Here is a 17,575-nt window from a genome sequence, read left to right as displayed (position 1 = left end):
AGGACCCCAACTACGCCTTCTGACTTTGAGCACGTCACAGTGATGTAAAGTGGTACACAGTACCGTGATGTCTAATTGGTTTAATTATGCCTGTTTAGTCTGCTTCTTGTCCTCCCAATTACATTGCATCTTTCTTGAAAATGTCTATTTTCTTTGTAAATCTTCTGGAGATCTCTCCCACGAATAGGTTGTTAACACATGTATTGATTAAGACATAAAAATTTGAGGAAAACCCAGGATCAATGAGAAAACACATGGATTTCACTTTTAAAAACATGTTTATTATCTCTTATAGAAGAGAAGAAAATGGTTTAGCTCTCTACTTTTACCTCTTGGAAGAGTGACCATTTAGCAAGCAAGAATGCCTAATACATACCCTCATCTACCCTACAAAAAGTTTCTCATTTTTTTTTAACTTCTCATTTCTATAAATCTATGTTCTAGTGATCACTCACTGGTTTCATAATAAGTGGTTGTTAAATGTGATTTTGACATTACTCAAAGGGAGGAGCTGATTAATCAGAACATGACCTTGGATAATTACTGTGCAGAACTAATAGCGTAATTGAAGGTAATGTGCTTTACTTAGATTTCAGGAATTGTGGCCAAATATGGTGGGTGGAGGGAAGCTGTGTAACACCCACGGAGAAGAAACTTCCTCTGAAAAGGTTGCCTTTGAATTGCACTAACATATCATTCATTCCCATTTCGCTAAAGGTTTCACTCTCAATTTTTTCTATTATTAACTGTATCTTCTGCAGACATTTTCAGAGGGGAAAAAGTTCATCAATTTTACAATTTTAATGGTTCCTATGAAAGTAGATAAAAGCCACCTAACTATTAAAATCATCATCACTAAATACACTGTTGTCTGCAAAAATTCTAACTGGGTGATAGGAATTACAAGTTGTATCTTTGAATGAATTCATTTCACATTCTTTGCTAATGGTGCAGCCTGACTCCAAATGAAATTTGGGGGTACAGAACTTACATCTTTCATCTCACATATTTTCCATGAAGAAAACGAAGCCTTTTGTTACTCAAGAATTGCTGGAGACAACATGGTAAAGTGAGAAGGAACATCCAAGTACCAGTCCTGCTTCGGACACTTACTTACCTGGTTGACTTGGGTCAAGCAACTCGCTCTCTCATACCATTGAGTCTGTAGGACAGAGCTTTCATCAGCTTGTTGGATTATGACGAGAATTAATTAATAGAGGAGCTCTCGGGCTGTAGTAAACATGCAGTAGCTGTCTGTTCCCTTTGCTTTTGATGCATAAATTTACTTCTGTCCTGGAAGTTGGTAGTTTTATCATTTTTTAAAGTAGTGTGCATCCAAATGCAAGAACTGAATATCTGCATAAGACATACGAATGAGAGCAAGTTTGAAAACAGGAACTTACTTAGAGAGGGAGTCTCTTGCCTGCTCCACGGCTATCCCAGTGGGAACACGAGTTCCTTGAGGCTTAGAGGCAAGTCTGTGTAGACCACAGAGTGAACCAAAGTAGATTCACATTGCGTTACTTGCTGCTTTGATGATGCGACGTGTCCGTACTCTCTCACGGTGGCCTCAGGTACCCATGCTTGAGCGCTGTGCCATCTGCCTAGCTTTGATTGTACACATTTTGTTATCTCCATCCAGAATCTCCAAGTGGATGGGTACACACACCCCAGAGGTCGCACCCACCGTCCACCGAAGCATGGGAAGATAGTATCAGAGCTTTCCTTTCTTCATCTAAAAATAAACACATGGAATTTTCCTCATTCTTAGTATTAGCACGGACAACGTGCCAGGCTTCAGCCATGTCAGCTGCCGACAGTATCCCCAGGAGGAGTGGGGGGGTTCTCAGTTGGGAGGCTTGGCTGGTGCTCTCACCTATCACTCACTTACAGGTCCTTGTAATGTATGTTATTGATGGTTATAATATATAGATTTAACTAAGTAAAACCCTCTAAAGTGGGGGGTTGGTATGGTTCCTGCAAGAGAACCGCAAATCAAAGGCAGTACAATATAAGTACACGTGTCAAGAAGGAAATGGCTGAGCTGATGTCCCCCTCATCCTAGAACAGGCACTACGTTACAGGGTAGAAGCAGCGATGAACCAGCCTCATCTCACCAGAGCCGGATGCAGAGAAATTACCAGGCAGCATGTTTGCGTTACGGATTTGGACTTACTATGATAAACAGTGTCCTTACTGTGACCAGTACTGTGTTTGCCGCTGATAATGTGAAGCCTTCAAGATTAGTAAGGCACAGGATAGCTAATCGTCCAGATTAGTTTTAATGATCATACTTTAATAAGTATTAAAAACTATTTTGTTTTTACAGTTAGGTAATCTCTTTACACTAGTGTTTGTCTTTTACATATAAAACAGAAAACCTATACATGAAAATGTGTAATTTTTAACAAAACATTTTTATATTTTTGCATGTCTGACTATAAATACTTAAGTGTTACTCTCTTGAATAAAAAGAAAAAGACATATAGTCTTCTTGATTTATTAACATCATGATCTTAAAATGATTTCCTCAAAAAAAATAATGACATTCTTTTCACTTTGTAGTAACACTTTGTTGTAACACTTTGTGTTACCAGCATCCGGCTGTGCTGGGGCACAAAACGAGAAGTCCTAGCTTGCTGTTCATTATCCCTGTTGCTCAGGGAGAAGAGTGCAGTGAACAAATTAAATTTATAAACAATCCCCTGAACATCATTTTCACCATTAGCTTCAATTCCTTTCTCATTTAAGCCTTTTTTTTTTTTTTTTTGAGAGTTACTAGTAATTGACGGGTTTTAAGCTGTAGCATTCTCTTCCCACCTTCTGAGGGGGGCTGCCGTCTCACTGACGTCTGACTAAGGAAGGGTGAGGCCGCAGGCAGAAAGAGCTGGGCTGGGGAGGCTTGCTGCAGCCACGGTGGGGGGCATCAGCCCGGAGCGCTCCGAGGCCGGCTCTGATGCAGTTCTCGAACCCTACAGACGGGACAGCATGGAGGAGAGCTCGTGAAGTCAAGCCGGGTCACCCTGGGAAGTGGGACCGCCATGGGAGCAGGGCGCCTCCTAAAAACACAGCTGGCACAACTACTTGTTCCGAAACGAACCCTTTACGTTGCAGGTGATCACCTTCTTCAGCTCACGACTGCTGCAGGCTGGGGCAGAGCTGTCGGTGGAGCGGGTCCTGGAAATCATCAAGCAGGGGGCTGTCGCGCTGCCCAAAGACCGGCTGAAGGTAAGACCCGAGAAGGAAACGTGCCCTGGGGTATCGCTTGGGCTATGCGTTTGTGTCTGAGCAGGCGCTGGGCAGAGGCGTCCCACTTTCTAGTACTGGCGCTAGGAAAGGCTCTTTAAGCACTTCGTCCTCTCCTCCATGCTGGAACACAGAACAGCGATGCAGAGGAGTCTGGCAGTCTTGCCAAAGAAGGACTGACATCCTCGCATACTGTGAGTAAGTCATATACTGGGAATAAAGGAGCACCGTATGTTTTTTGACCCAATGAAATAATTCGGTCTTGTAAGTAACAAGCATTGAGGGAAGGCCCCGCTGGCGGTGGGGATGCCGACTGCCACGGCTGGCCCACACGTGGTGTGTCCTCAGGGCTCCGTGGAGCTGCAAGCGGCTCAGTTATGAACTCCTTCCGTCTGCACGAGCCTTACAGGTAGGTAGTGTTTGGCCCTAACTTTTCAGATGCACAGAGAGGTTAATGAGGTCCCGAAAACCGCACAACTAGAAAAGTGTGGAACTGGGAGATTCCTGCTCAGACAGACTGACTCCAAAGTCTACACTCTGAGTCCCTACGCTGTTCACTGCCTGCCTGCATGTAGCTCTGGAAAGAGAAGCATTTCTTGCATAGGTAGGGAAACTGTTGTATCTTAAGAAGGCACTTCTGGGGCACCTGGATGGCTCAGTCGGTTAAGCATCTGCCTTCAGCTCAGGTCATGATTCCAGGGTCCTGGGATCGAATCCCATGTCAGTCTCCCTGCTCAGTGGGAAGCCTGCCTCTCCCTCTCCCTCTCTGCCTGCTGGTCCCCCTGCTTGTGCGTGCTCTCTCGTGCATGCTCTCTGCCAAATTAAAAAAACAAAAACAAACCCAAAAAAACGCTTATTTAAAAAAAAGAAAAATAACACACTTCCTTTTGCATGTCAGTGTGTCTCCAGAGTGATCTCATGATATAAAACTCATAGTCCAAGACTAATCTTCTCAAAAGACGGACGTGAAGGGGACATTGAGTGGCGTCTCAAGACTGTGCAGCACGGTAGCCTGTCTTTGCTTTAATGCTTCTTCGTAGTGTTTGCCTTCATCACCTCTCAGTTTTTTGGAGTGCTCGTTCCCGAATTAGAAACACAGGACGTCCTAGCAGACACGTGGCCTTCTTCATCATAGTGTTTTGTCACAGCTAACTTCTGGTCCGGAGTGACTGTTTTGGGGGCCGTGTTTTCAGCACTATCACAGAACACCACTGCTTATGAAGGCTTGAGAGAGAGATTGTTGTAGGAGATGAAAATATTTTCAGTTATAACAACAGAGTTTGTAAAACAATAGCACATGAGTCATCATAACCACTTAGAGAAGTTCCCGGGAAAGGAAAGAGCAGTGGGGTTCGTGCTTATCAGCTGGAATGGCACCACCGTGTGGCAGTAACGTGAACACTGGTGACAGCTCACCAGACCCTCCCGCTGGGATTTGCCTCCCTTCCTGACAATTCTGTGAATGTGAGAAATTCATCCGGTTTCCACTCTTACATGAAGTAAGGCTTCAGAGGGCTTTTTGTTCTGAGGGTGTGTGTGTGTGTGTGTCTGTGTGTCTGTGTGTCTGTGTCTGTGTGCATGCATGGGCTTGTGCCGGTTTTCCAATTTACTTGAACTGCTCCATGGGATCCAATACAGAAATCCATAAAGATGGGAGTCGCTGCTCACAGGAAGTGGTGGATTTTGGTGTCTAAGCTAAGTCAAAAGAGAAGTGGAGCTCTCAGGAGGCTGGAAGGAGAGGGTCACAGAGGCTTCGGGAAGGGGATTTGAGTGCAAGCGAAGAGTGGGTGTGGTGGAAGTCATGGCGATGGGCCTAAAGAACAGTATATTTAGACTGAAGACATCAGAAGTGGAGCAGAGCTCAGTGATAACACAGTCTGACCTTGGCCATGAGTGAAGGACGGAAGTGCTGTGCCTGTGAACGGAAGTCAGTGTGGTTGAGCAGCGCATGAATGGGAAGCCGAGGATGGTCCACTCACATAGGCTTCATAGTCCTTCAGGACAATAAGCCGTGGGGTGGAGAAAGACTGTGAAACAGATGCTGGAGCCAAGGGGACCATAGCCTAGAAGGCAGTAGGTGCCAACTGCGTGGGCCAGAGGAAGCTGGTACCAGCCTCATAGGGGCAGAGCTTTCTGTTAAGAGGTAGAGGAATAATAGCCAAGAAACAATCATGAAACGGTAATGAAAGCATAGCGCCAACCCCTCCTCCAGACCCTGAAGTCCAGAATGTGAAAGGATGAGCAGCGTCTAACTTCCGAAGGCTCTGGGGGATACAGAGTCCTAAGGGGAGAGCTGGGTTTCACTTAAGAAAGAAGGTCAGAAGACTCCCTGCACGGACGGAGAATGTAGGGGTATTTAACGAGCCTGAAACAGGCGTTTGGAAGAGCACCGTCGGATACAGGAGCAATGTGGCGAGCATCGCGTCAGTAAACCAAGCTGTGTGCAAAAGCAGGTGAAGTTACTGGAAAGAACTTGTAATTCAAGGACAGTGAGGAAGAGAGGGTGTATAGCCTGAGAAGAGAGGACTTCAGGAAAATAGAGAAACTGTGTTCAGCTACTGTAAGGACGATTCTGTAAAGGAGGGACTAAGCAGTGCATTGTAGGCCAGAGGACAGTGGGTAGAAGTTGAACCAGGACAGGAGTTAGTTTAGTACCTGATGGTAAGTGTGAGAAGAGCACCAGATGGCAGAGGGACTCAAATCCATAACGTCGGAAAATAGGTTGAAAGAATTCCTATTGTAGAACGTCATAGAGGATGACCCCAAAGATCTCTTGTAATTCTTAAGAGTCTAGACTTCCATCTTCTAAAATGCCATGAAGAATTTTTATAGAGCAAAGCTCTAGTAACATCCTTCTCCTCTTCCAAATTACCTAGAGGGCAGTGCCCTATCACTACCAGACAGAGCCCGGAGTCCTTGGACTGGAACGCTAGACCATGCACAGTCTACCCCTAGGTGCTGTTCAGTCTTTTCCTTTTTTTTTTTTCTTTTTCCTTTTCCCTATCCAGTGTGCCAGCCAACCAGCATGATCTCTGTGCCTTTTGCTGCTTCTTTCCTGCATGGTTAGAGTTCGGATTTGCTTACCTGGTTCTCTCTTCCCAGTATATCAGTCCCTCACCACTTTGCTTTTTGCTTATCCAAATCCTAAGTATTCAGAGGCCTTGCTGAGTTTGAGAACTTGTATGAAACCTTTTCTTTTACTTCTCACTCGGCATAGGCCTCCCTCCTCTAAATGCCCACAGCGTTTCATACTTAATTTGGTGGGACTCCTGTCCTCTTCCAGCCTGTACGTACTTGTTCAAATGTTTTTTGTCTCCCTCTCAAGTGTAACTTCCTTGAGAAGGGGGGGTCATATTTTGCTTATCTGCATCCCCTTGATGCCTGGTTCAGTGTCTTGTACTTAGTAGTTACTCAGTGAATGTGATGAGAAGATGAATGAAATGCTCTAGAGAGGAAATGGGGACTTGTTAGAAGTAGTACACTAAGTAGTAGATACAACGATGGGCAAAATAGGTAAAAATGCCTGTCCTCATAGAGCTTATTTTTTGGGTGGGGGAGATAATCAGATAAATAAATAAGTAATCAGATAATCAGAGAAATAAGCAAATCAAATAAATAAGACAAGCAGGTAAATAAGTAAAATGCTTGCTACTTGAGGCAGCAGTAAACGAGAGGAAAAATACAGAGGAGAAAGACAAGGACGGTGTTAGGGAAGAAACAGTTTTGGTTGGGGTGGGCAGAAGATATTTGAGTCTGTGCCACTTTGCTATTTTTTGTTGTACATTTTCTTTTAAAATAATTTTAGACTTACCAGGAAAGTTGCAGAAACAGTAGAAATAGTTTATGTAAACCCTTCATCCAGGTTCCTCTAATGTTAACAACATATGTAACTATATTACAACTACCAAACTAGAAAATTAACGTGAGTACAATACTGTCGCCTACATTGCAGACCTTATGTAATTTTTACCGGTTTTTTTCTCCCGGTGTTCTTTATTCTGCTCCCCAGTCCTTCCAGGATCCCACTTTGCATTTAACCGTTATGTCTCATTCTCCTCCAGCCTATGACTGTTGCTCAGTCATCCCTTGCCTTTCATGACCTTGATGGTGTGAATAGTTCTGCTCAGTCACTTTGCATAATGTCCCTCAATTTGTTTTTTTCTGATGTTTTCTCATGATTACACTGAAGGTATGCATATTTGGCAAAAGTACCCATAGAGGTGATGTTGTACCCTTCTTAGTTCCTAGAATCAGGAGGTACGTGATGTTAGTATGTCTCATTACTGGTGATGAGTATCCTTGATTATTTGGTTAACATGGTGTCTATCAGATTTCTCCTGTGAAAAGTCACTGTTCTGTCCTTTGTAATTAATTACGGTCTTAGGAGCGAGACTTTGCTAATATCTTATTTCTCCTCAAACTTTTGCCCATTTTGTCATCCATCAGTGAATCTTACCTGCATAGTTCTTACTGTGGTGTTTACCTAATGATAATTCTGTATTTTGTTATAGATTATTATTCAGTCCTATCACTTCCTTTGTTGCTCGAACTATTCTAGTATTGGCCCGTGGGAGCTCCTCCGGGTTGTATCCGGTGTCCTCTGACTTGCCCCCTTCTTGTTTTGAGCACGCCTTTCGTTTTCTGCGGCACAAGGTATTTCAGACTCATCTTGTGTTTTTCCTGCCCCAGTCCTCGAATCAACTACTTCTCCAGTGAGCTCTGGTTCCCCCTTCTTTTTCTTTTTTCTTTTTTTAATAAATGGTATTTTGGAAACAAGGCCTGGGCATTAGGCCACCTTCTTAGAATGTTATGTACCCTTCCACTTGCTTATCCTTTCCCGGTCTCCTTTCTCTACTGTGGGCAACCAGTGCTTCCTTACTGTGCTGTCAGGCCGGGTACTCTTCTTTTATATCTATCCCTACCCTGTGGTAAACCTTATTAGCGCCTCTCTTTTGGCTTATTGCTCACTACTCGTGTCTTTTGTCCATTTTTTCCTACTGTTTCCAATCCCAGATATATTTTCTAATTCCTTTGGTGAATGCTACTGGTCCAAAGGCCCCTCCCAAGGCTGTAGCAGATAGCAAACGTTCATGGGTTCACTACAATACTTAAAGTGAAATGAATTATAGTATACAGGTTATATGTTTGAATGTTGATACGGTGTTCCTTTATTATACTATATTCAGGAGAAGAAGTCTCTATATTGGAGACAGTAACATACAAATGAAAATATAACTTCATTTTTTCAGGAGTATGGCTAAAGAGAGATTAATTGATCTGTGGGAGGTCTTAGGCCAGTTTACTCTTATTTAGATTAATATCCTATGGAAACCAAGGTCATGGATAAATCCCTTAAGTGGGCCAGTTTGTTTTGTTCCGAAACATAGCGAGAAACTGTACTTACTTCAGCTTACCATCTCACTCTGTGGTTGCAAGAGAGACAGATGGTGGAGGAGGGATGATTTAGTTAAAAGAAAAGAAAGAAAACCATCCCCAGTACTAGAAAAGAAACTTAAGTTATATTTATTCACAGATGGTGAGTCATCTTCAGTTGGTTTAAATGATAGCACATTATTACCACAGATGTTACCAGGGGGAAAAAAAAAGCTGTTTATCTTTATAATCAAGTCTTATCTCAATTATTTTAATCATCTTTTTGGATTGAGTGTTTATAACAAAATGAATCACTTAAAACCTCTAGAGTTTAATTCATGGAATACTGCTGTATCTAGAGTTGATTGAAAATTCAAGCTGAGTGTTGAATAATATTTTTATTATACAACATGACAACACATTATTTTGCCTTTTGGGTGGTTTACTAATATATACTGATAAAATAATTGCCGGGTATGTAATAATAGCTTTGTATGCAAGACATATAAAAGAGGTTGTTTGAAATTGGAAATGCTGCTTTAATAAGGTCTTTATGAAAGTGTGGAATAGTGTGCAGTTATTGGTTTGTTCCTTCTTAAAATATAAATTAAACATTAAGAAAATTTAGAATTCTTTCCGACTATCCTTTGGGTTGTTAAGAGAAGCACAGTGCTCCTTACTCATGAGAAATAGTTAGCTAATGTCAACTGAAGATGTGCCAAAAGTTTCTGAAGTTTCCCTTGCATTATAGAACTCAAGCCAAATTTGTAGAAGAATTATTCTTCCAATTTTGGGCAAGTAAACATGAAGATTTGGAAGCCCATGGCATAGTAATTGACTTTCAACCAAATAAAATATTTTTCAATCAAATGTTATTTGACATAGCCTTCTAAAATATTTGTGTAATATCCTGTGTGGGAACATATACTCTTTGGATAAATCTGTCTATATTGTTAAACAACTTGGCTATTCAGAGTAAATAGTATTAATGTCATTCTAAACATCCTCTTCTTACTGGTATTCCGTGAAGTCTGGGAAAGGCGATACCAGGTAATTAGTTTTTTCAGACTCTCCTGCATAAACAGAGACATAAAGGACAGGCTCTGAAATCCTAAGTTGCTTATTTCTCCTTTAGGGTTTGGAAGGAAATAAATAAAGTTAGTGTGTCCTCCGGGAGCTGAGTTAGAAGCCACCACTCAAAGTTCTCACTGTCTGCCTCCACAGCAGGGCATGTTCCCGGCTCCCATTTCACTTGCTAGCGAGCTGCCTGAATGTCCTGACGACGGGGCCGGGTGCATCCCCATCTGTGCAGGCTCTCGTCCCACTTCCGCTCCAACCTGTTCTCAGTTACACAAAGTCTCCAGGTTCCCTCTTTTCTTTGGTTTTGTGAATTATCTGTCATTTGAGAATTAAGAATTTAACCATATATCTCGAGTTTGAAAGATAGGTCGTGTCTTTCAGGGAGAATTAATCAGAAGGTTAGTTTCCCTTTTAGTGTAAATAGGAAGCTATGGAATAATGTAAGTTATTGACATTAACTGAACTTTTCATTTCATTCTCCTGATAAACCATAGGAATTAAGCGTGGATGGCCAGTGTCAGACGAAATTATTTTTAAAGCCTTTATTTTATATTCACTTTTTAGAATACTTCCACTGTTGCTTGTTATAGAAAGAGAAATACAGTTAACTGAAATTTCAAGAATTTTTTCATAGCTTCTTAATACTGACTTGCTTAAAAACTGCCCGCATTCTCCTACTGGAGTCTCTCCCCATCCCCATCCCAAGTGTCTTTCATTTCTCTGTCCATTCTCTATCCCCAGAGCTGCTTTCTGAGGGCCTCCCTGGTGTGCCCACCTGCTGTTGGGTGTCCCTTCTCCGGGGCCCCAGGAACTACCATTGGCAGGTTGACAGGCCTGTGTCTACATGGATTTTTACCCTGGGAATGCAGCCAGTCAGCATCCTCTCTCTCTCAGAAGTGCCACTAGACCCTGAGTTCTGTGAATTCTGATGATTTCCCAAATCTCTCTTTTCCCTCCATGTTCCACTGCCCCATTTCGCTTCCCCACATCTCACGCGGTGTGTTACCATAGCCTCCTAACGGGCGTCCTCACTTCCCCATTCTTCCTCGCGAGGCTCCCTTAGCTGGATGTATCTCCTCGGCCCACACTGCTTTGATCCCCCACACAGGGCCCCTCAGAGCCTCACTCTTGACTTTGGTTCTTGTTGTCCCCGTGGCTCCTGTGCTCCAGACTGATGACTTGCCTCCACATGGACGGTATTGTTGCACATCTGTGCCTTCCTCGTGCTGCTCCTGCCCCCTCCCTTCTGTCCTCCCACAGTCTCACAGCTTCATGGCTTTTTGTCACATGAACTACTCAAGCTTCAAGTTCCAGCGCAGCCCACCCTGATTCACCCAGGCAGCACAGACACTGAACAAATCAACGTTGCCACCCCCTCTCGATTCCTTATATCTCTTTCCTCTTGGCCAAAATATTGATTTCTTCTTTGGTCCTTTGGCTCTTCTAATCCATTCCACAGTATTAGAGCAAAGCATCAAGAGGACTTAGTCCTACCCCAGTGAGAAGTGAGGATTTTCTCTGTGGCATATACTGTAGCAAGGAGCCGTTGGCCCAGGCCCTGGAGGGGAGAGGGGGAGGCTTGGGGCTGTGCCTGCCCTTAGCACTAAGCTCCCCCAGCCAATTGTTTACCATGCATTCTGCCCTATTTCTACCACCCCTGTACCTCTGTCCCCAAACTTACATCTCAGACTGTGTTCATTCCCTTGTTCCTTTACTAAATTTTCATCATCATTGGTAGCACATATACAAATAACACATTATAATTTTTTTTTAAGATTTTATTTATTTATTTGACAGGAGAGACACAAAGCCACAGAGAGAGAGATCACAAACAGGGGGAGAGGGAGGGGAAGAAGCAGGCTTCCTTCTGAGTAGGGAGACCAATGGGGGCTCAATCCCAGGACTCTGAAATCATGAACTGAGCCGAAGGCAGACGCTTGACCGACGGAGCCACCCAGGCGCCCCGCTAGTCTGCTTTAAACAGGACATTACCAGGGCATTGTTGGGGAAACGCAGGTGTCTAAGACACCAACCTGCCCTCAAACAAGGTGTCACATTTCAAGAGAGAAAAGGCACACTTGCAAAGGTCACTTACAAAGCAGGACCATCGGGGTGCCTGGGTGGCTCAGTGGGTTAAAGCCTCTGCCTTTGGCTCAGGTCGTGATCCCAGGGTTCTGGGATCGAGCCCCGCATCGGGCTCTCTGCTCAGTGGGGAGCCTGCTTCCCCCGCCCCCCCGCCTGCCTCTCTGCCCACTTACGATCTCTGTCTGTCAAATAAATAAATAAAATCTTAAAACAAAAACAAAGCAGGACCATCTATGCTGCATGTCCGATGAGCGGTATAAAAGTTAAGGTCTGGAGGAGGTCCGAGCAGGGAAGGAGACATCACTGGGAGGATCTGAAGGAGAAACCTGGACTTGATCTTCTCTGTCTTGAAGGGATGGTGAGGTTTCCATAGACTGAGATGAAAAAGGAGAAATCCAAACAGAGGGAAATTTATGGGTGAGTGAAAGAGAAGACCCAAGGCAAGTTCAGCTTCATGTCCCACTAAAAGAGTGGGAATCTCAGATTCCTGCCAGCAGATTCATGTGGTTGGTGTTATTTAGTGACACACTAATGTCATTAGACTAGTGACTTTCAAACTTTTTTGACTGCCACCCACAACAAAAAATGCATCATACACATTTCTATACAACTGAAACAAAAGTTTCATAAAAGATAAAAGTTTCACTTGCCCTTAGTAAATGTGATGAGCTCTGATAGTTCCTATTTCTTTAATTTTTAAAATTGCCAGGCAGACCTATTAAATCAATTTAATGGTCCACTGTTATTTAGTGACTCAGTGCTTGAAATAAGCATTAGAGCATTGGTTTCCAAAGCATAGCTCTTCAACCAGCAGCATTAGCATCCCATAGGAACGTGTTAGAAATGCACATTCTCGGGCCCCAGCCCAGAATTCCTGCAGCCGAAGCTCTGGGGCTGGTACCCAGCTGTGCTTGAACAAGCCCCAAAGGTGATTTCTGATGTCAGCTCCGGTTTGAAAAGCACAGTGGTAGATCATTCCCTCCAGTGCACCAGCACTCTCCACTCTTGGCCCTCTGCACTGGGTTTCTCTTCTGCGTCTCCACTGTTCTCCCTGATGTCTACACACGCCTCCACTCGCCATCCCCTTGAGAGCTGCCCTGACCTCTGGTTTGTGTTCGCACTTCCAGTCCCCTTAATTCTCCTGTATTTCTTTCTCCACATTATTTATTACCTGCCATACTGTGTTCCTGTTGTTCTGCAGATAACGGAAACTCCAGGAGGGCAGGGACCTTCGTGATTTGTTAACTTGATGTATCTGAAACTACACTGGCCCATGTGGGCACTTTCCTATTTACTGGCTGGAAAGGAGGCAGGCGGAGAAGGGGGTCCATTGACCACTGGGTGGGGGTCCAGGATGCTGCTTCAAGTAAACATTCTTTAGAGAACAGCTCTCCGTAGACTTTTTGCAAGGTCAGCTTTCATGCCAAAATACCATAGTGGAGCAAAGTTCAAAGCAGAAGTCCCAGTCACTTTGTAGAAATAGTTACATTTTTTTCAAGCCTATATTATCAGTCCACACTCATGCATTCTGAGAGCTACAAAACACTGATCTGACCTCCACTTCGGAGCACCCGTCAGCAGGATACTGCCTGTGCAGATGGGCCTCACTGCATTTTTAATAGTATCTCTTCTTGGCTGTTGCTGGCACTGATTCCATTATAGTTCAAGCAGAGGAAACTATTCAGATAGTGACCTCATTCTATTTCTGAATCTTTCTTGGAAAGGGAAGAGCATGGTGGAGCTACCAGGCTGATCGTTCTGATGACTGCCCTCTGCTTTCCTTGGGATATGTAGAGCATGCGTGTTTTCAGGTCCACACAAACACTGATAATAGGACGGTCACATTCCGACAGGGAAATTAGAGCTCCAGCGCCCCGCACCATCCCACCAGCCAACAGCCTCTTCCTCAAATTCAGTCTGCTACTAGTTTGTGACTACTTTAATGGTTCCAATGGCCTTGTTTGGCTTTTTCTTCTATATTTTTTTAATGAATTTAGACTTAATTTTTTCTTACTGTTTTCTCTCTTCTTTTTGGAATGTTATCAGTTCTTTTTTACTTTTGGCTGGACTCTAGGAAGCGCTAGTACAGGTCTGTCCTGGGCTTGCATCCTAAGAAAAGGGACACCAGTGACATTCCTGTTGAGGTGTTCCCAGATTCAAAATGATCTCTGCCGAAGTTTAAAAGTCAGAGCGGCTCTCCCTTCCATTCTCAGCTTCTTGAGTTTCTTGTCCAGGAAAGACAAAGACCAAGTCTTACTCATAAGTTACTTCTTTGTCTTCTGGAACAATAAACACTAGCTCATTAGTGGTTCAGGAGACTGCTGTGGTAATGCTGGCAGCTGATTTTTGGGACCATTCGATCCCCCTGTGAGAACTGTCTTCAGAAGTACATGATCTCAAATGCACATGCACGCATGCGCACACACCCCCAACACACACGCATGCGGGATGTTGTTTGAGCTTTCCAAGTCATCAGTCTACACATCGGTGGGGAAGCAAACAGGAAATCTTATCCAGGGAGAGTCAGTCCCTCAGTAAAATCCCTCTGAGCAATTTTTTTGAGGACAAGGACTGTAGAAAGCGTGATAGAACTTTGATAATGTGGATGTTAGAATCCTTTCTGTATGGGTCTTATGTAAGAACAAATCTGCTCACGCCGTTTCTCCTTCCATCAAGATAAGGGTTTCTTCTAGTGCACTGTTTTCAGATGCAAATTTCTGCCTCTCACCTCAGATTCTCAGTGGTTTGGTGATGAACTTGGGAATCTTTTATTTTTATTTTTCTCAGTAGGCTTCACACCCAGCGTGGAGCCCAACATGGGGCATGAACTCACAACTCTTGAGATCAAGACCTGAGCCGAGATCAAGATTGCGGAACTGACTGAGTCACCCAGGCGCCCCATTTTTTCTGGGAGTCTATCTTTTTAAGTGGTTTTCTGAGTGATCCAGATGACTTACCAGATTAGGACATCAATTGTATGGCCTGGTTTTTAACAAATCCCTGCCCTCATGAAAGCTAAGGAGGTGATGGCTAGGGTTACCAGTTAGCTTTGATAGAGTCAGAGTGGTTTTATCTTCCTTTCCTACAAAAGACAGAAAACTTTTACATGATTAAAGTCGATTTCTTTTACATGTAACTCCAATATAAGATAATGCAGTTACTTTATAAGTTAAACAAATAGTAGGAAAAAGTTAGAATCTGTGTCTTTTAAAATGTTATATCTGCTCTTCATTCTGACATAAATATTCCCCTTTTGGCTCTTTTTCCTTCGTTGTTTTATTAACTAATTACATTTATTGAGCGCTTGCTCTGTGCTAGGTCGTCTGTTAGGTCTTGTTTTGTTTTAAGATTTTGTTTGTTTATTTATTTATTAAAGAGTGTGCAAGGCGGAGGGAGAGGGAGAGAGACTCTCAAGCAGACTCCACGGTGAGTACGGAGCTTGATGCAGGGCTCGATATCATGACCCCGAGACCATGACCTGAGCCAAAACCAAGAGTCGGACACCTAATAGACTGAACCACCCAGGGACCCCTGTGCTGGGTATTTTTATATGGGTGTTCTTATTTAGTTGTAATTGTAAGAAATATAAAGAGAATTTATATATTTTGTAAGTGAGGAAGCAGGCTAAAGAGAATCTAATGGCTTGTCCGAGATTATTTCAGTTCCATCTTATCTTTGGGCCATAAATTTCAACTGTTCTTTCTTTTAAATCTTAAATTTTTGTTTCCTCCTAAATCACAAATCTATTTGCCTATCAGATCAATTCGGTTAACCTAAAGCATTCATAGTACACCTAGTTCTTGGTTTCAGCAGTATCTTACTCAGTGTTGTAGAGTAACCCTAAAGTGTTTGAAGTGAGACCAATTGCTACTTTATCGAAAGCTCGTACATAGAGCATTTCCTCATACCTAGTATTGAAAGGACACTACACCTGCAGCAGCCTCATGTCATACTTATTTTTAGAATAGCCATTCCTAGTAAACAGTCTGACACGTGGTATTTGCTATAATATTTTACACTATTTTTGTTTAATTAAACCTTTGGTGGATTTAATAAGCAGCTGATGGGATTATTTTCTTCTTTGCAATGAATGTGAAGTAGATTAAACCGTTTTTACTTCATTATCCCAAAGTATAAAACTCAGTCTTTGTTATCATTACATCTCAAATATAGTCATGAAAACCAAAACACATAATTGAAAAGTGATAAAAATCTGACTGTTCTGTAGTCAAAGAATTCTTTGCCCAGTTTTCCAGCCATGGTTTCCAGCGACCGAGGGACACATGTTTGCCTTGCAAGGGCAGCTGTGGAAAATGTTGATACTCTCCCATGGAAAAGGAAACCCAAAACTGTGTGGTTTTATCTTTAAATCTCTGCTATTGGTTTTGATAGAATTATTTGCTTTGGTATGGGTAGAACTTTGTAATTCACAAACAGAAATTTCCTAAGGAGAGAGTCTGCTGTGGTAGTTAGAAAAAAATCGACCCAGATCCCATTGTTCGTCTGTCTCCATCTTGACTTTTCCATTAGGTTGACCATAGGCTAATGACTGAGATTGTTCCAGCGCCTTTACAGCTACCGTTCAAGTCATTTGCTGTAATCCTTACAAAGTGTTGTGTAATGACCAAAGCTCCCTGTTAGTTACAAAATTACTTCTTTTTAATGGGTAGTAAGTGAAAAATGAACTATTTCTGAAAAAAGGATGACTAATGAATTACAATAATTTGTTCTGTGGGTTCTGCTTATTAGTACTCAAGTCAGAGGGAAAAAATATAATTTTCTTAAGTGAAGGAATAAGAAAATGAAATAATTGTGTTTGGTTCTAGTGAGTTTTAAAGAGATGTTCTTAGTTGAGCATACACAGCCCAAAAGCTTCTGAAAATTTTAAGGTGATAACTTTTTAAAGAAACCGAAGTCTGCTACTCTGATTCCTTACATATAGCAAAACTGGTTCATTTGGAGGAACAAAACTGCTTTTGTTATGGTGGCTTTAATTTCTGGGGCAAGTGGAACAGAGCAGTGATCAGCACGTAAATAGTCACACTGAGGGTGTTGGTGAGCATCTGGCCATACTCGTTAAAGTTTCTTTGTCCTGCATCTGTTGGTGTTAGAGGACTCGAGACCTTGAAAGCCTGGTTCTATGAAGAACATAATACTGTTCATGCCTATCAGTGAACTGGGGATAATTAACGAATGTAACAATTTTTGTTTTCCTGGCAATTCATATCCAGCTTCCTTTCAGGATTCCTGCCTGAGAGCTCTGAGGGTAGCAGGGAGTAACCTGGGCACTGCATGGTAATTAGAAGCAGCCTAACCTATTTTGAAAACTTCTAGGTAAAGTCTTCAGCCCAATTACAGCAAAGTACATGAATGTGGACAACTATTCCAGGGGATTTCCTAATCTCTGACCAATACAGTGCCAATTACTAGACTACGGAGATCACTACCAGTGTGTCCCCTCTTTAAAAAATCGAAGATACAAAAACCCCAAGATTAAAAAATGATAAATTAGAGGCTAATTATTTGTGTCCAGAAAGGGTCTGTGCTGATCAAAAAGATTCCTTCTGTGCTCTTTCAAATAGAAATGACCTTTTTACATTTAAAATAAAGAAACAGTTTTTAAAAAGCAATTAAAGTCAGTTTTCCTTTGGCTTTGGAGAAGTTAAACCTGACCTGTGTTTGTTATCAAACTATATTGTTACTTACTAGTCTTACAGAGAGATTGGAAGAAACATGTTTTATACCCATTTCCAGAAGTCTTTTGAGTCATAAGAATAATAATAACCAGTTC

General features: G+C 42.5%; 1 protein-coding gene across 2 annotated transcripts in view; it reads left to right on the top strand.

Annotated features, from left to right (window-relative positions):
* DYM (dymeclin) overlaps positions 1-17,575 on the top strand; it is a 344,284-nt gene that overhangs the window by 287,656 nt on the left and 39,053 nt on the right. For both annotated transcript variants that reach the window (XM_046025177.1, XM_046025176.1), the window contains one exon: positions 3,115-3,228. In XM_046025177.1, coding sequence (XP_045881133.1) covers positions 3,115-3,228 — 114 coding nt within the window. The remainder of the gene's footprint in view (positions 1-3,114; positions 3,229-17,575) is intronic.

The sequence above is a fragment of the Meles meles genome, chromosome 12, assembly GCF_922984935.1.
Source record: "Meles meles chromosome 12, mMelMel3.1 paternal haplotype, whole genome shotgun sequence".
NCBI lineage: Eukaryota > Metazoa > Chordata > Mammalia > Carnivora > Mustelidae > Meles > Meles meles.
This window is presented reverse-complemented; position numbering and strand designations above follow the sequence as displayed.